The sequence below is a fragment of the Canis aureus genome, chromosome 32 (assembly GCF_053574225.1).
Source record: "Canis aureus isolate CA01 chromosome 32, VMU_Caureus_v.1.0, whole genome shotgun sequence".
Classification (NCBI taxonomy): Eukaryota; Metazoa; Chordata; class Mammalia; order Carnivora; family Canidae; genus Canis; species Canis aureus.
The window spans coordinates 21,577,944-21,597,359 of record NC_135642.1 but is presented as its reverse complement, the minus strand read 5'-3'; the positions used below and the strand labels follow the sequence as shown (position 1 = coordinate 21,597,359).

General features: G+C 44.5%; 1 protein-coding gene across 1 annotated transcript in view; it reads left to right on the top strand.

Moving 5' to 3' along the window:
* Positions 1 to 16,312, top strand: part of TNFAIP8L3 (TNF alpha induced protein 8 like 3) — a 37,836-nt gene extending 21,524 nt beyond the window's left edge. The window contains exon 2 of the mRNA XM_077881084.1: positions 14,852 to 16,312. Within this exon, the coding sequence (XP_077737210.1) occupies positions 14,852 to 15,414 (563 nt within the window). The 3' untranslated portion in view covers positions 15,415 to 16,312. The remainder of the gene's footprint in view (positions 1 to 14,851) is intronic.
* Positions 16,313 to 19,416: the final 3,104 nt, after the last annotated feature.

Genomic DNA, 19,416 nt, shown 5'->3' with positions numbered 1-19,416 from the left:
TCCTAAGATCCCCAGAGTCCTGCATCAGGCTCCCAGCAGGGAGCCTGCTTCTCCCTCTGCCTATGTCTCTGCCTCTCTGTCTCATGAATAAATAAATAAAATCTTTAAAAAAACAAGAAAGCTACATAATCCATTTTATGAGGGTAGTTTATTTGGTCATTAAAATCAGACAGAGACTTTTCTAGGAAAAAGTTATAGGCCCGTCTCACCTTTGAGCATAGTTGCAAAATGCTAAATACAAAACTTATGGAATTCTTCAGTATATTATATATGTGTATATTACATACATATACACTATAATATATATAATGTACATGTATAATATGCATTATGATGACGTGGAGCTTATTGTGGGAAAGCAATGATGATTTAAATCAGGAAGCCATTTAATAATTGGTTAAATTCACATATTAAAAGGGATAAACCATACGGTGATCTCAATAGGTACAAAGTGTTTGATAAAATCAGATACACATTTCTATCTTCAGACAAAGCCTATTAGCAAACAGGAACGTAAGGAAAATTCCTTAACTTGATAAGTGGTATCCATCAAAAACCCACAGCAGAGATCATATGGGGGGAGCAGATTTTAGAGGCAATTCTGTTGGTAGGAAACAAGACAGAGATGCCAAATAGCACCCTTACAATTCAGCATTGCACTGGAGGCTCCCACTGGTGCAACAAGGCAAGAAAAAGAAATAGAAGGTAGAAGAAAATCATCTTGTGTGGGCAATTTGGTTGTCCATATAAAAAAATCTGAAATGCTACATAAAATCAATTAGAACTAATTACAGAACTCAACAAATTTTCTCAATTGGAGATCACTATATAGGAATCAGTTGGGTTTCTGTATATCACCAATAACCATTTAGAAACTATAATAGAAAAAAATGACACTTGTAGTAGCAACCAAAACTATGTGGTACCTAGAAGTAAATCTAATGAAAGATATGCAAGAGTTTCATGGAAGTGACTCTTAAAGCATTATCCAAGTACAAAGAAGATCTAAGTGGAGAGATAAATCATGCTAGTGGATGGGAGGCTTAATATCATAAGGATACCTGTTCTAGATTAATACAGGGTGTCGTGGCATTTGGCCAAATGATCCTAAAATTCATATGGAAGAGTAAAGGCAAGAACAGTCAAGATAATTTCTCTTTTTTTTAAGATTTTATGTATTTATTTGAGAGAGTGTGAGAGCACAAGTAGTGGGGAGGGATAGAGGAAGAAGTAGATTCCCACTGAGCAGGGAGCCTGATATGGACTCAGTCCCAGCGTTCTAGGATCGTGGCCTGAGCCAGAGGCAGATGCTTAACCAACTGAGCCACCCAGGTGCCCCCAGTCAAGACAATTTCTACGAAGGATAAAATGGTGGGGGGTACCTTCCCTATGGCCTATCAAGACTTATTATGAGTTATAGTAGTTAATATGGTAGAGTGCCAGTACTGAAATAGTTCAGTAGTACAGAGTAAAAGACACAGACCCATGCAGTTTGGAAACTTGATAAGAAAAACGTAGCCTAACAGGTCAGTGGGACAAGGGTGAATTATTCAATAAACTGAATAAATTGTGAGGAGAAAAATGTACCTCATGCAATAAGCACAAATAAATGCCAAATGGATTAAAGACCTAAATGTGGGAAGCAAAGCCTTCAAACTTCTGGAAGATATATGAGACTCACTTCTCACCTCATGGCAGGAAAGGGTTTCTTAAAATGCGATACAAAAGAAAACATTGATAAATTTGACTATGTTAAAATTATTAGCTTCTGTATGACTAAAGGCACAACAAATAAAGTGAAAAGGCAGCGCTACAGACTGGAAGGAGATAGTTGCAACTCATGTGATCAGCAGAGGATTAGAATCCATAGCATATTAAAAGCTCCTGTAGGGGCACTTGGGTGGCTCAGTGGGTTAAGCATCTGCCTTTGGCTCAGGTCATGGTCTCAGGGTCCTGGGATCAGCCTGCATCAGACTCACTGCTCAGCAGAGAGTCTGCTTGCCCCTGGCCCTCTGCTCTCCCCCCTCTGCTTGTGCTCCCTATCTCTGTCTCTCTCTCTCTCAAATAAATAAAATATTTTTTAAAAACCAAAAAACTCCCATAAATTAGCCAGGAAAAGACATACAATCCAAGGGGGGGGGGGGGTGGAGGCAGGGGCAGGAATTCGTAAATTCTATGAATAAGCAATTCACATTCACAGAGGAAAGACGTGAATGCTCAGTATACACAAAAATACATTGAATTTCACTAGCAGAGATATATTAAAACAGGTTACTATTTTGTACTTATTGCAGAAAATTAAAAGGTGGACTATTTGAAGTGTTGATGAGAAAATGGAACGGCAGGCACTCATATGCTGCTGCTGAGAGTGAAAATTAGTGCTGTCTTGCTGGGTAGCAACCGGCAGCCTCTGGCCCAGGAGCTGGCAGTCTCATTCTGGATGTAGAACCCAGGAGACTGTTGTATGTGGGCATAGAGACAGGTCTGTGGACTCTTGCTTGCAGAAAGGGGAAAGAACTCAAATGTCCATCATCAGGAAATGTGAATGCATAGTATATTCACATAAGCAACTAAGTGACGAAATTTGATAAATTTTGAAAGCTTGATGTTGAGTGAAGAGTTGCAGAAAAACCTGTGTGTGTAGTCCGACACCCTTATCTGAAGTTTAAAAATACTCTAAACAATATACTGATGATGCGTGCATACTTGTGAGGCAAAACTATAAAGACATGGATGAGACAAAGACGCATCAGCTTCTGAAGTGCAGTTAGATCTGGGGAGATAGGGAAAAGAGGGAGCTGAAAACAAAGAGGCCTTTTTACCTCGCTCTGTCTCCGAGGACAAAATATTGAGATCTGTTCCATCTGGGCAGTGGCCACACAAGTAGAGTTTGTTATATTATCTTCTGTTTTGTCTACATACTTGAGATGTGTCGTGGTTTTTAAAAAATTAATTCTTCTGAGGAAAAAAAGGACCCTTCATTTCCATTTTCCAAGTGGGCAGTAGTTCAAAAAAACATTTAAACTAATTGATATTTGTCACTCATGAATGGCAGTGTAGTGTGGCGGGGTGAAGCATGGGACTGTGGGGCAGCCTTCCGGGCCTGAACCCAGCCCTTCCGCATGGATGGAGGCTGCACACAAGCTGTTTAATCTCTGTGCCTTGGATTCCTTGGATGTGAGACGCAAAATGCCATTGCTGCTGTTGATGATGATAATGATGATGATTAGTGTGTGCTCATAGAGTTGTCACAAGGGTATGATGAGTTCGTGTGCATAAAGCCCTACGGAAGTGGACTCTATTATTATGCTTGAATATGATGTACCATTCAGAGAGACACCAGTTACTTATTAAATAGATGCAAGGGAGAGTGGGGGAGGGGATGAATAAGCTTTGTTTAAAGAAATCATGTTAAGTAGATGTTGTGTTTGGTGATGGTTGCTCTTCAACTGCAGTAAGACAAAAATATCTCTCCGATCTCCAAAATTAACCTGTGGAGTTGGAGATGATTCAGCCCCCCAGTGACTTCACACGTATCTGCCTCAGCTAGCTCTGGTAAGTAAAATCATCACTCATTCACTTTTCAGAGCTAGCTGTAAAATCAATATGTCACTCTGTTGAAATATATAGAATTCCCTCTAAAAATGAGAGCGACATCTATCTTCAAGTTTTGGTGAATACGTGGTATTGTGTTATCACATAATGAGAATGACTTTTTTTGTATTGAAGAAAAAAATGATGAAATGTAAATCTCCTTGCTAGATGGGGATTTAAATTGAAGCCTATTTAATGTCGCAAATAAAGTGAGAAATCACAAACATTAGGGAGCCAAGGATGATTTTCAGAAAGCAGATGCTGGGACGCAAAGATTGCAGGCTTTGTCTGGAGTTGGTTTGAACTTGGCCCAAATCGCAGTTCTGCTGCTTATCAGCCCTAGAGCATTGAGTGAATTACTTAAATCTGCTGTGGCTCAGATTCCTCATCTGTAAAATGGAACTCACCGTCCCTCTCTTGCAGAACTCTTGTGAAGACCAAATACATGGTGTCTGTCACCCCAGGTACATAATCTGTGCTCAGTAGTTAATAGTCTCTGTGACATGATTATTAATTAATTAGTTACTCAGTGCTGATGGATGGGCCGATTGGAGAGGGTCTAAGACAAAAATGAGATAATGAGCTGGCATGCTTGCTTACAGCAGACCCATCTCTCTTCACCTTACTTAGAACAGTAAGTTATTTCAAGGCCCAGAAATTTTTTTAAATGAAAAAAACTTGGTCTTCTTCTTAAAGATGATCAATCAAGTGCTGCTTTTAAAGAGTAATTATTCAGTGCAAGGTACTGCAACAATCAGAACCAGCTTTCCTGTAAGAAGTGTCCCTTTTTGACTACCATCACTTTTGTACATCTTTGCACAACATCCTGAAATGTCCAGTATAGCTGGGAAGATTCATCATGCCTGGTCCCCTAAAAACACATCATTTCTAATGGCTGGATGAATGACTCTCTAGGACTGAGCAGCCATGAAGTGCAAAGCCAAAACTCTGCACCTGTTCTCAGGCTTGAGCCAAAGGCAAGATTTCCAAACAAGCCCGAGCTCGAGGTAGAATGACTGGCTACTGGCGACACCCGCTCCTCTGCATTTGCTTGTTGGCAGCTCAGTCCTTCTTCCTTCTACCCTCCCTCCCAGCTGTGCCATACCCAAGCCTGCCTCTCACTTCCTAACCTCAGTTTTCATTGAATAGGAAGGGCAGTTTGGTGGCGGGCCCAGAGAGGGGAGAGAGAATTCCCTAGGAGGGATACATTGTAGCTCTGACTCAAGAGATTCCCAACAAGCCATGAGTAGAGACCATACTTTAATTAGCTAATTTTATATATGTGCATTTTTAAGGAAGAACCTTTTTAATCCCTCAGGATCCCCAGTTGACAAATTCTTTAGGGAAGGTTGGTCTTCCCTTCCCTTGCTTTGTGAAAACTGGTAGAGTTTGGGTAGGAAAGGGGTAAGCTTGGGGTGGGACAGGTTGGTGTGAGGTGCCTACCGGGCAGGTCCCATGACCATCTCCACGCAGATTCCCCTAAGGCACCAAGAATTCAGCATGCTAAGGCCTGAATTCATCCATTCCACAGGCTCCTAGATGCTTCTTAATTGCCCCACGGCCCCCTCCACCACCCTCCAATTTCCCATGCTAGAAGAGGCACTCAACATCATCCTCAACTCATCCCTGCCCCCCCAGCAGTCATTCCTGATCGCCCATCCCCATCACCCATAGGACAAGCTAAAATCAAAATCACAGTAACTGTCTTACTAATTGCCATGGCTTCCTACTACCTTGGGGAATAGCTCAAGGCAAGTAAAAGTGTTTCAAATCCATATTTCAAATCATCTTATTAGAATTTTTGAAATTTTTATGGCCCATTTTTTTGTCAGATCTGATTAGATCATTACTTTTACCTTATAATTTGGCTGCGGAAAAGCTCTTATGATGAGGAGGATAATCGTCAGCCCTGCCATTTCCTTGCTGTTCACTTATGCTGGCATGATTAGTGTATTGTCTTCAGTTTTGTTGCTTGCAGGAATCTCTTGAAATCATTGGTCCATTCTGTGAGGATTTAGTTAAAACTAAATAATATAATCACTGAGTCTGTTTAACCAAGCACACATAAACAAATGCTGAAATAAATCAAAACTGTTGAAAGGGAATAAACAAGTAAGGGGTTCACTAAATACCCCCAAACTCTGAGTGGGGGACTTTCCCCACTTCCCTTAGAATGCCACATGCTGTGGGTGGGTCCCCCAGTCAGCCTGCATGTTAACTGTTAGTAAAGCTTAACATATATCCTAAGAAAACAAAGAGAAACAGAGGTTCTGATATTTTCATCTTGGACAAGGTGGAGTGTTACCTGGCAGAGGCTGATACCCCCCACGTCGTGGTGATCCCACCTGTAGGACCCATAAACTGCTTGCTTCTTACTTCAGGAAGTGGAAAGTTGGGGACCTCAGGTCTCAGCTGCAGAGGTGAGCCCAGGAAATACACGCTCAAGGGAGTGGCTCTCTTGGGGGGAGGGAGAGGCCCAGACCCGAAGGAGGCTTGAGGGTGTGCTGGACTGACGTGCAGTCAGAAAAATGCATTCCTCACCCTCCCAGGCCATCCAAGTTTTACTGTGATGCCTTTTAAAATATCCCAAAATATCTTTTTTAAGCCTCAAAACTGCCATCTCATTCAAGTATGAAAGGGATTAGACCAAAAAAGGCTTTTTTTTCCATGGGCTTCTGAGCTTTGATCATTTCTCTGTGGAGAGAGGGGAGGATCCAGGTTTTTGCTGGTCCTTAACTCAAAGGCCCCACCATTAGTCAATGATCTCGTTTCATTGCACTTCCTCCTGTGCTGTGTTTTTAATATTCCAGCAGTATACAAGCCACAGTTTTATACAAGGGAAAGAAAATGTTTTCTAGTTTGACTCCACTGGAGATGCAACGACTCCTTTAGTAGTCTTCCTGGAAACCGTAACTCTGTTGGGTTCACACTTCAAAACAGTACTTAAGGTTGCTTAATAGTTTTGGCCTCGTGGCTACATAGGGACAACCAAGAACTGAAGCAGAGGCAGGGTCTTCTCTAGAAGGTGTTTTGGCCCTGTCGTGGATAGCCCATCCTGCCCACCCTCTCACCCCCAAAGCAACCCCTTCCTCATCATTCACACAGAGAACAGACAAGAGAACAGGCAGGGAAGGGAGAGGGTGCCATTCTCTCCACCGGCTCCTGGCCCTTTGGCAGCAGTGAAGGATAGAACAAGAGGGACATGACCGGTCCAATCAGCTTTTCTGGGTGCGTGCGCAGGTAAACAGACAGGTGCTCATCATGGAAGTTCAGGCAGTTTGTGAGGCTGCTGGATCTGAAGGAGGCTTGCTTGAACTTTTTCCCAACAGTTAAATATAAGTGATTGAATGCCAGAAACTTGGACTACCACTAATCACCCTCTGCTCAGGGTCTTACCCCTCCATAGGCCCTGGGGACTCCGCTCCCACTTTCCTTATACTCTGGGTCTCCTGCTTTGACAGCTGGTGCTTATTAAACACCACAGATTGTTGTGCTCTGGGTACCATCTCCACTCCTAACTTCTACTTAACACTTTTAGCTAACTCTCTTCCTTGCCATCATCATCTTAGGCTGTTTACAGAAGTGAAGTGATACTGTGTGTGCACTGGCTGTGACAAAATTTCCAGTTTTATTATTTTGACACAGCTCTCCATACTCGTATTCAAGTTTTCCACACCATCCTTAACTGGAAGCAGAGAAGTTACAGAGTCCCGAGAGTAAGAAGAGAAGAGTTGAGTCTGTCCCCCAGCCCCTCTGTACCTCAGTGCATCTTGGGCTGATGCTCAGAGCTCTTCATCCCTCACAACCCTCATTTGCTTTATTTTTCCCCAAACGTACTACCTGTTCTTACCATGCGAAAGCTCATCTGCCTCTTCCCTGCCCACTCACCCGGCTTGGTAAGATCTTCCTGCTGTTTATCACCACCAGTTTGGCATTTCACCATCTGGGAGAGCTTAGTGTCGTCTAGAAATGTGGAAACCTCACTTGTACTACAGCTGAACATCATTTATAGAAGCATCAACTCAGACTGGCCCCAACACTGTTCTGTTTAGTGAAGGACCCACTTAAGTTAACTTTTGCCTTCTGTCTCCAAACTAGTTCGCTACCATTGTCACACCAATCTCCCAACATAGTTCTTGGTAATTTTCTTTTCCTTGTAAATATTCTAAGGGTTCTTATTGTCAGAGCACTGACCTCACATTGCTTTCACTTGAGCTTCTTCATCAATCTTGTGTGTTTTTTAAAGATTTTATTTATTCATGAGAGACACACAGAGGCAGAGACATAGGGAGAAGCAGGCTTCCCTTGGGGAGCCTGATGCAGGACTTGATTCCAGGACCCCAGGATCACGACCTGAGCCAAAAGCAGACAGTCAACCACTGAGCCACCCAGGTGCCCCTCAACTGTGGTTTAAGGAAGCTCCTGTTTATTCTACGGGGGTCAGTTTCACGGCTTCCTCCATCTTGTTCCATCGTGCTGGTCAGGTGAGCTATATATAATAGCTGCATAATCACATTTTTCTCTCCATTCTCAGAGATTCTGAGGTATTGTAAACAACTCATTAGCTTTCATGGCTGAGGAATGGGACCTTTTGTACAAACATGGCTAAGAGAATTGTCCCTGGCCACAACAGCCTTCTGAAGGCTTGTACACAGCAATAAGAGGACAGTTTTCACCAAGATCTAACCTGGGTCCCTTGGTGTTCTCCCAAAACAAATATGTATCCACGGGTTAGGCCTGTTTCTCCAAATATCCAAGTGTACTCCTGACCTTGGCTCCCAAAACTCACATTCTTCCTCTCAGCCTCCAGTGTTTCTCCGTGATAGATCATCAATATAGTACCCCCTGTAGAAGGTTCGGATAGAAGAATGAATGGAAGAAAGCAAGCTCAAGATTTCCATGTACATGGAAATCATGCCTGCGTGCTGGTAACAGTGGTGTCTCCTCACCCCTCCCCAGCAGATCCCTGGGAGCTGTAAAAGTTGACCAGAGTGTCTCGATTTTATTTCTCTCAATCCTGTCCCAGAATTTCTTACAATACCACAAGATGGTTGTGTGTGTGTGTGTGTGTGTTGTGTACAAATTTTGTAAGGTTCAGGAAGTTTGAGAAGTGGGTAGACTAAACAAAACCACACAGGTGTCTTTACTGTGGGACTTCTCAAAGCCTTCAATAAGCTACCTGGTATGGCAAATCCTCAAGAGCCAACTATAATATATGGTCATCTACAAACTTATCATAACTGACCACACACCCTTCTCTCCCAAATCACCTATCAGGACTAGTGTCCTATCAGATACATGTTGAGGCATGTCCTGATCAGGGAGTCTTAGGCATGTCAGAGTCTCTTAGGGAGCTTGTGATTACTAGCTGTCTCCCTGAAGATTTTCACACTGGCTGTCTAGGGCTGGGCGGGAGAGAGGGGTTGTTGGGGAATCTACTTGTTGTTCTTTCTTAAAGCTTTCTTGGTGCTTGTTGATCCATACACAGCAGTTAGGTTCCTCCACCCTAGACTCTTGGTATTTCAGGCTTCAGAGATGTTACACCTTGGCCCTCCTGACCCTCACCCTGGAAGTTTGTACCCTAAATCGCCTTACAGGTAAATAACACATTTTTGAACAACTGCGATGACTGCAAACTTACCAGGAAAACCAGCCTTTGTGACTAGGAGAAACTATTGGCCTGTATCTTTTTTTTTAAGATTTTATTTATTTATTCATGACAGACACACACAGAGAGAGAGAGAGAGAGGCAGAGACACAGGCAGAGACACAGGCAGGGAGAGAAGTAGGCTCCATGCAGGGAGCCCGACATGGGACTCGATCCCGCATCTCCAGGATCAGGTCCTGGGCTGAAGGAGGCACTAAACCGCTGAGCCACCCGGGCTGCCCTGGCCCGTATCTTTGACTTTAGAAACCACTTTATAACATTGTAGCCATCCCTATCCATCCACATGCAAGTCCACCCTTAGCTGTCCCCAGCTGTTCTCACTCTTGCCATTTTGTGTTATTTCGCATGTTTTTCCTTTTTGTTTCATTTGTCTGTCTCTCCTGTCCTGCAGGACCACATTCAGAGTGGGACCCAAATGAATATTTTGGAGTGATTTTCCCCATAGCAATTCATATAGAGCCAAAACTAATAGTAAGTGCTCGATAAGTGCAGAGCAACCAAAGGACAAAAGGGATTTTTGCCCAGAATGAACCATAAATGGGTTAAGATTGACTACAGAAGGCAAAAGCAAGTAGAGGGGGCGGTAAATTGGTAAACGTGGCAACATGAGTGTACAACTTACCTGCTGAGATTAAAGCATCTCAAATGGCAAGTATATATTATATTCCACCACCCTCTGAAGTTTTTCTTTGTTACTTCCAATTTTTAACTCAACGATATATATATATATATATATATATATATATATATATATATATATATATATATATATATATACATTACTGGTGGTTTTGGAATAGGGTGACGGGCTTGTCCCAACATGCCTGTCCCTTAGTTCCAGCACAGAAAGTCAGCTCTATGAGAAACCCCTCAATCCTGGCAAACCAGGGCATTGGGCACGCTACTCAAAAAAACAAAAAGAACTCCCTGACCAAATAAAATTGGGAAGTGCTGCATCGCACTATATTCTATTCACCTGAATTACTGCTGCTGTAATGGAGCAAATTACCACAAACTTAGACACTTCAGACTCACAAATGTATCCTCTTACACCTCTAGAGATCAGAACTCCTAAATGGGTTTCACAGGGCTAAAAATCAGTGTAACGGCAGGGCTGCATTTTTCCCAGAGGCTCTAGGGCAGATTGTGTTCCCTTCCCTTTTCCAGCTTCTAGAAACCAGCCATGCTCCAATGGCTCGTGGCTCCTTCCTCTGTCTTCAAAGCCAGCGATCATGTCACTCTGATCCTCTGCTCCCAACATCACGTCCCCTTCTCTGGCCCACTCTCTCCTGCCTCCCTCTTTTACTTTGAAAGACCCTCGTGATTATATCAGGCTCACTGGATGATCCAGGATAATTTCTCCATCCTCAAATCCTGAATTTAATTACACCTGCAAAGTCTCTTTTGCTGGGTCACATTCACAGGTTTCAGGGACTAAGATGTGGACATCTTTGGGGCGGGGGGGGGGGGCATTATTCCGCCTACCACACCCAGCCCCCTCAGAGAGTTGCTAGGACACCTGGATGTATTAAAGGAATATTTCAAAGTCTCACAGGAAAAGAATCTGTTTAATTACTTAACCCAGTATTTTCCAAACTTATTTGATCAAGAAACTCTATGCCCCTGAAGAGCACGTCTTTTCCCCTCTTGAAACACTGCTGCTGTCATGGAAGAGGAGAGTTCCATACAGGGTACGCACCTTGAGAGTCCATAGACTTCCTGTGTGATGTGCAGACGAGGATGATTTTGAGGGAACTGACTTCGGGATCCAATTCCTCTTTCTCACCTCAATTCATAGTCTTTTCTACACTTCCCTGCCTGAGACACAACGTGAGGTCAAAACATGGTGGTCCCCTCTCCTTTCCACTGTTGTAGCCAGAGTTCTTGCCCATTACCCTGGGGTGCAGAACCTCCCTGGTCAAACACGGGGATGACGCAAAACTCTGGTGTTGATGATGCCTCTTTGAATCAAGGTACCATAACCCACCCCTACACATTTCATTTGGAGGTGCATTTCCAATAAATATTTACTCTTTATGTTTAGTACTTATCAACAGTTAATATTTTATATTATACCCCAAAATAAAATAACTCGCTCCAAAAGAAATGTTTTAAGGCTTGGAGATTTATGACCACTGGAATCCTCTTTTAATTTAAATTTCCACTTGTGGGCAGCCCCGGTGGCCCAGCGGTTTAGCGCCGCCTTCAGTCCAGGGCGTGATCCTGGAGACCCGGAATCGAGTCCCATGTTGGGCTCCCTGTGTGGAGCCTGCTTCTCCCTCTGCCTGTATCTCTGCCTGCCCCCCTCTCTCTCTCTCTGTCATGAATAAATAAATAAAATCTTTTAAAAAAATTTCCACTTGTGTACATCCTTTGGCTGTAGAGAATTATGATGAATTGATCTGATAAAACATTTTCAAGCATAAAAACGTATGTTAAAAGTCTCTGGGTGTCATGAAATAGAGATGCAATTTCAAGGAAGAAAAAAGAACAGCATTTTAATTTTTAAAGAAGAGCTTGACTCGTATCATCTTAAAATGGACAGTAACAGGTGTTACATCACTGTAGTGCTATGTTATATTGGACATATTTAAAAAATGATTTAACAGGCTAATTTTTAAATACTCATTTTATATCTAGAAATCATATCTATTAACAAATTGTTACTATTTAACATTATAATACTTGCTGGCAAGTTAAGTGCACAAGGAGGTACATGGGTTTTCAAAAATCTTATGGGAATATATGAGCGAAAGGTGTGGAGCTATGGGTCTTAGAGAAAAGTGTTGGGAGTGCTGGAAGGGAAATGAGTGGCATTTGGAATCGGGCTAGCAAGGAAGCCTTGATAAAAATGCCAGCTTCACCCAACAGTTAGAGTTAAAACCACGAAGCGCCTGGTGCAGAGGCCGCCAGCACTCCTTCCTCCCAGCGCACCTGCCCCGTGTGCCCGGTGTGTGAGGCGCTGGGCGTCCAGGAGGGCTTGCACACAGGTCCCTGCTCCCACAGAGCCTACCTCCCAGCAGGCATGTGCGTATTTGATGCCCCGCTTCTGGGTCAGTATGTACTGGGTGCATTTCTAGAGAGCCTCTTAATGTACCTTATTCTCAGGCAGTTGTTAGGAGCTATATCTACAAAGAAATGACTCTTTTTTTTTTTAATATTCTAGAAAGGATCCATCTAGATGCCATTGTTCCCATCAGAATAATAACCTGAGTAGGCATACACCTATTTTAGTGCAGGGCCACTATTCAAAAGTCTTTAAGCTGCTTCTGTGGAGTTGACTTCAAGGCAATACAGCACAGGAGCACCCCGGTGGCTCAGTGGTTAAGCGCCTGCCTTCAGCCCAGGGCGTGATCCTGGAGACCCAGGATGGAGTCCCATGTCGGGCTCCCTGCACGGAGCCTGCTTCCTCTCTGCCTGTGTCTCTGCTTCTCTCTGTGTCTCCATGAACAAAGCACACAGCACAATCTTCTGAAATCCTTAATACCTGTAAATATTTGGGACACCTGGGTGGCTCAATGGTTGAGCATCCGCCTTTGGCTCAGGTTGTGATCCCGGGGTCCTGGGATCAAGTCCTGCATCAGGCTCCCCATAGGGAGCCTGCTTCTCCCTCTGCTTGTGTCTCTGCTTCTCTCTCTGTCTCTCATGAATAAATAAATTTAAAAATACTTGTAAATATTTGTCTTTGGAATACGCATTTGATATTTTGGGAACAAAGGTAATTCACACAGAAGTCTGATAACCATAGTAGATGGTCATACTGGGCAGAAATGTTTTTTGTTACAAACTCAGGGAGGGCATAAATCAGACAGTTGGGGCTTTCTCGTGGTAAAGAGTCAAGAGATGCTGTTTGTTCTCTTTGTGCCTCAACTGAAGGGAAAATCCTGCCTATGTCAGGGTCACTTCACTGTGACCTTGCTTGAAGATTGTATGGATTCAAACTTGAGAGAGAGAGCTCCCTGCGCTGTAGGATGCCCATGGCCCCAGCTGCCTTACTGCTGCTGATCCTGCCACAGCAACCCCACTCCAGGTTGTGGCCCCCAGGGCGTGTAGCCAGAAGGCTGAGAGCTGAAGTAGCTGTCTTGCAGGGGCCCAGGGCTGAGGGAGAAAGGCTGGGCCAGTTGTGAGGGGTCATGTGGATGGAGGAAGTGCATATATGCCTTGTTTAAATTATGTTGGAGTGTCCATTGAGTCTGTCTGTGAGACCCAAGCATCCAGGTATTAGTCAGTGTCCACTGAGAAAATGAGTCCAGGGTGGGCAGAGCTCATGGAATAGGAGGTGGGGCAGCCAGGTGAGGATTGCAGAACCTGGCATGCATGGCCGTGTGGCCCCTCTGCCTGTCCAATCTGTCACTTCCCGTGGCCATGCAGCACTGGATAGAGTCTCTCTGGATCCTAGAAAGGTCTTCAGTCCTCAAAGGAAAAGTATTTTTTTAATAGAAATTTGTGCTGTATTTTACTACTTTCTTATTCTTCTGCAGTGTTTCTCTGGTATTTTACTTAGCAGACACCATTTCATCCCTGTGCCCAGAACTGAACTGGGTGCTGTGGGAGATATCGTCTCAGTCCTGGGGCAGCCCAAATCTCCTTTGGAAGAATAATACACATACATACTGTAGAGTGATGGCCAGTGGAAAACAAGAGAAATGAATTGACTTTGGGGGGCACCTGGGTACTCAGTTGGTTTAAGTATCTGCCTTCAACTCTGGTCGTCATCTCAGGGTCCTGGAATAGGCTCCCTGCTGAGCTGGGAGCCTGCTTCTCCCTCTCCATCTGCCCTTCCCCCTGCTTGTTCTCATTCTTGTGCTCTCAAATAAATAAAATCTAATAAATAAATAAATAGATAGACTTTGGTTTTTCTAAGCTTCTTCACATTCAGGGTACTACTATCTGAAGCATGTTTGCCTTGGACTTGTTGATGTTTGTGTTTCGCACACAGTGCCCTTCTGTTCTCTATTGCCAATTGAAAGCGTTGGTGAGGCAATATTTCTTCGAGTGCTCTTGACTTTTCTCCCAAGTCTCTGGCTCTTGTTGTGCAAATTGATGTACATATAGATAACGACAACCACAGCACAAGTGCCACCTAGCAATGGTGACTATAAGACACACAGCAATTTCCAAGATAAGAAACATGAAAAAAATACACCTTAGACTCAAAATATGGATTCTGAGACTCAGTAAGAAGACTGCCATGATCAGCTGCCTGTGTATGGCATTGGCACTGCTGCTACATTCTTGTCATTAAGTGGTAATTTGCACAACTGAATGGTGGTGTTCCTTGTGAGCTAATAGGGTCAGGAGAGTATCATGCATGAAGTAGGTCTCAAAAGGTGAGATGCTTAGAGAAGAGGAGACCAGTTCCAGAGAGAGAAGCGTGCAATTTAAGAGGTTTAGGAGGGTAAACAAGCAGATTATGTGGAGAGGACAGTGGAGTCCCAGGCTTTGGTGGAGTTTGGTTAAGGGGTTGTGGGATATAAAGGCCTGCGTTTCTGCTCTAGGAACGTAGGTTCAAATTAGTGTTTCTCACTTATAGAAACATAACAAATGGTTCTTATCTTCCTATAACATTTCTTTCTTTCCTTACTGTAGGTCCTGATGTTTTTAGTTCCAAGAACCTTGCTCTTCAAGCCCAGAAGAAGATCTTGAGCAAAATAGCCAGCAAAACCATGGCAAACATGTTGATTGATGACACCAGCAGCGAGATCTTTGATGAGCTCTACAAAGTCACCAAAGAGCACACCCACAACAAGAAGGAAGCCCACAAGATCATGAAAGACTTGATCAAGGTGGCAGTCAAAATTGGAATCCTCTACCGGCACAACCAGTTCAGCCAGGAGGAGGTTGTTATCGTGGAGAAGCTCAGGAAGAAGCTAAACCAGACCGCCATGACCATCGTCAGCTTCTATGAGGTGGAATACACCTTTGATAGGAACGTGCTGTCCAAGCTCCTGCATGAGTGCAAGGACCTGGTGCATGAACTGGTGCAGCGACACCTGACGCCTAGAACCCACGGGCGCATCAACCACGTCTTCAACCACTTTGCCGATGTGGAGTTCCTCTCCACCCTTTATAGTCTGGATGGAGACTGTAGGCCCAACCTCAAGAGGATTTGTGAAGGAATCAACAAATTGCTAGATGAGAAAGTCCTCTGAATGCCTTCTCTCCTCCTGGACTTTGCTGAGTTCCGGTTCTAGCAGCCAGTGTGGTCCAGGTTAGAATCAAGACAACAGGACACCTTGTCGAAGATGCCCATGTTCTGCCCTATTTACCTGTCTGATACTGATGCCAGATTTCACTCAGGTGTGCTTATCCCCTGAGCTCACTGACCAGGTCTGTACTTTGAATCTCCTTGGTTTGCCAGCCCAAAGGACATTTCATCTATTCTAAGTGGAAGGCTGTTGTGCTCATCAACGTGAGCTCAGTTCATCTAGTGGAGCAGAAGGAGCCCTGGACCAGAAGTTGAAGGGCATGGATTTGGTTCCCAGCCTCACCAGTAGAGCCATCCTCGGGATCCCAGAACCATGATGCCCGCCTGCCCACCTCCCAGGGCTGCTGTGAGGTTCAATGCTTTTGAAAATTCTAACATAAGGTCTTGTTATTTTCTCTCTGGAGTGTGAGAGGGATCAACCTGGATCTAGACTACTAAGCAGCAGAGAAGAAAAGAATAATAGCATCTAGTGGGCTGGGTTTACAGTCTGTCTCTAGACGTGCTGTTTCAAATACAAATGAATACAAGTGTGAAAAAGCATAGCTGCAAATTGGAAAGATGTTTTCCAAGAGCTGTATTTTTTAGGCCCTAGATGCGGGTTTATGATCCTGCAGAGGGAGGCTTTCCAGTGGGTTGGGGGTGCGGAGAGAGTTGCCCCCTCCTGACACAGGGGCAGAAAACTATGCTCCCTTTAGACCTGGCCTCCCCCTCTGAGGGGCGCCATCCTCGAGGTGCAGGAGGGCACACAGAATGGACCCCTATCCATCTCACCTAGCCGTTCACAGTCACTTTGCGCTAATTTCTTTGGTTCATTAATAAATTGAAAACTACCCTTCAAACAAGAGGTTTTGGAGTTGTGATTCCAAAGTCAAATACCTGGGAATTAGATACAGTGTTAAGAACAATGGGATGGAAAGGCAGACAGTGACAAGCAAGAGCTGCACACTCAGACCCTGAGGGGCAGTGGGCGGGCAGGAAGGGTGGGCGCGGGCTGCTGGCTCAAGGACATGTGGCCGCCTTCAGTCCCACTGGCTCCCAGCCTTGCTTTCACACTGTGACTTCTGACATATTTTTACCAACTCTCAACAAACATCAGGACAGGGTATTTACTGCCTTATGTTGTCTGTAGGACATGGCGTTAGAAGACTTGCTCTTCCTGCATCACCTCCCATCCTACTCTGCTGCTTATAGCTGATGATAATGGCAAAATACCACATTAGCTCGGCCCATGGCTCATCCCATTAGAAGACAGTTTGTGGGAGGCTGTGGAATGACATCCTGTGAGCCTCCGGTTGCCATTCAGCCTCAGCTGGCTCCTATGTCAACATCAGTGCAGTGCAAACCACCAAGTTCTTCAGCTTCCAGCACTCAAAAGTAGTTAATAGGAGGGGCGCCTTGGTAGCTCTATGGTTGAGCATCTGCCTTTGGCTCAGGTCATGATCTCAGGGTCTTGGGATTAGGCTTCCTGTTTGGAGGGGAGTCTGCTCCTCCCTCTCCCTCCCACAAGAAAAAAAAAATGCTTACTCATGCTGTCTCTCTCAAATAAATAAGTTTTAAAACATAAAATAAAAATTAGTTCCTAGGAAGGATATCCAGTAAGGAATAGGGAACAGGTAAGTCAGCCACAGCATCTCCTTGCAGACCTGAGGCCTGAATCTTGATGCCCTGTGCACATATGGGCTGGGGTGGTCGTTATGGCAATGGAAGCTCAGGTGGCAGGCTTCTTCCTTCCCAATTGCCGACCAGGCAGCAAGCAGCCCAGCAATAGCTGAATTTTCACATAGAGCCTTCGATGCCTGCCTTGGTATAGTCGTCTGATTAAGGACTGCTTTCTAGTTTCAGGGATAGTTCTAGAAGCAGCAGGTCTTTTTTTCACTTTTTCCACCTACCCAGAGAATTCAGACCTACCAGGAATGGATGGCACTGTGTTCTGTTCATCTGAGACACAGTAGGGAAGAAGGCAGGGTCCCCAGGTGCTCCCCACTCTGCAGGCCACCACAAATATCAGTTTCTGATGGTCCATGAGTCCCTAAGGAAACTGGGTCCTCCTTGTTCTTGTCAGAGAAGGACAAGCACATTTACCACAGCAAGTGTAAAAGCAGAGTATAGACCAAAATATGTTCTACTGCCCTAGACCTCCCTACTGAGGTGGCCAAGGGGCTCTCTACTGCATGGCCAGTTGGGTGTATCTCAAGCTTATCAACAGTAGCCAAGGGGAACTGGGCTACCTAGGCAAAAATAACCCACACACAACTCTAAAAATAGCCCAAACCAATCCCATGTGTACGTTTTAAACATAGCATTGGCATATAAACTCAAGTGATTACCAAGTTTCATCAACCAACCGAAAAGCTTACAAATTTCAAACACTTTACATAACAAACTAGTGAACCAAAAAAAGAAATGCATTATTGGTTTATCCTAAGGACTCTAACCATATCACTCCATGGCCCTGAAAGGCTGTTTTTTGTTTTTTTTTTTTTTTAATATTTATCTATTCATGAAAGACACAGAGGCAGAGACACAGGTGAAGGGAGAAGCAGACTCCCTGCGGGGATCCCAATGTGGGACTTGATCCCAGGACCCTGGGATCATGACCTGAGCTAAAGGCAAACACTCGACCACTGAAAGACTGTTTTGCCTGGAAAAAAAAAATAAAATGACCAGCAGATGCTAGATGCTTTCCAAAATAGGACTCTAGATGTGCATTTGTGCTCAGACCGCTACAAAATTTTCGAAACTGAGAACCCATAAAAGCAAAGTTAGAATATCTACATTCAGGTGGCACCAAAAAGAAAACCGATCCCAAGAGAAGCAACAGTGCAGAATCGCCCAATTGATCCAGCCCCACATGCACTACAGAGAGCAATGCCTGCCTCAGCAGTCACAGACAGCACTCATTCTTTAAGAGTGGGGCTGGCAGGAGCAGTCTGCCTTAGTCATCTGGAAACATCCCTAGGTCTTCAGCCATCTGTGAGCACTCAGGTCGGTCCCCTGGGAGGACAGCAGACTTGAGCTGAAATCCCTACCCCATCCCTGGTTATGTGTCCTTCCTCAGGCATCTGAGCCCTGCAGAAACACATTTCCTGCCGGCTGTGCCTGCCGTGAGTTTGTGTCACCCTTCCTCCCCGTGTTTGCATCTGTGAGTCTTGACACCCTCAGCAACTCCAGGTCCCTTCTCAGTGACAAATCAAAATGAAAAGACTTCTCCATCTGTGCTTCTTCTCTGAACTCCCATCTCCCCCATCTGTACATTTTTCAGAAGCAAATCAGTACATTCACTGGCTACTCAATGAACTTCTTGTATCTATATTTTTTAAAAAAGAAACTTGGGGTGCCTGGGTAGCTCAGTTGGTGGAACGCCTGCTTTTGGCTCAGGTCATGATCTTGGGTTCCTGGCATCGAGCCCCAGTTGATTGAGCCCCTGCTTAGCAGGGAGTCTACTTCTCCCTCTGCCCACCCCCCACCCTGCCTTGCGTTCTCTTTCATAAGCTTAAAAATCTTAAAAATCTCAAACCAGGCCTGCATGCCCTCAGCCTTATTATCCTGCGGGGGGCGGGGGGTTGTTTTTTAATTCAACATAGTCTCAGGTGTCAAGGGCATAACCAATTGTTGAAAATTCCAGGTCAGCTAACTTTGGCTATGAAGACATTGCATTAGCAGGAGTTGTCCAATAATGGACAAGGACATTGACAACAGAGTCATGAATCAGATGAATCTCAACTCCAAATTGTGTGACCAGTTTTCCCTAGTTAGTCTGTGGGGGCACAGAGCAGACCCGCCTCCTGCTCTTTCCTTAGAGGGAGGTCTTTTTTGTTAGGGGGAAGATTTTTCTTCAACTCATTCCTCCAAATGGCATCTAGAAATCCCCAAGATTTCTGGTAGGGTTGTGGGGGTGTGGCAGGGAAAGATGGGGTGGTAGCAGGGGAGAGGGAAGAGACCATGA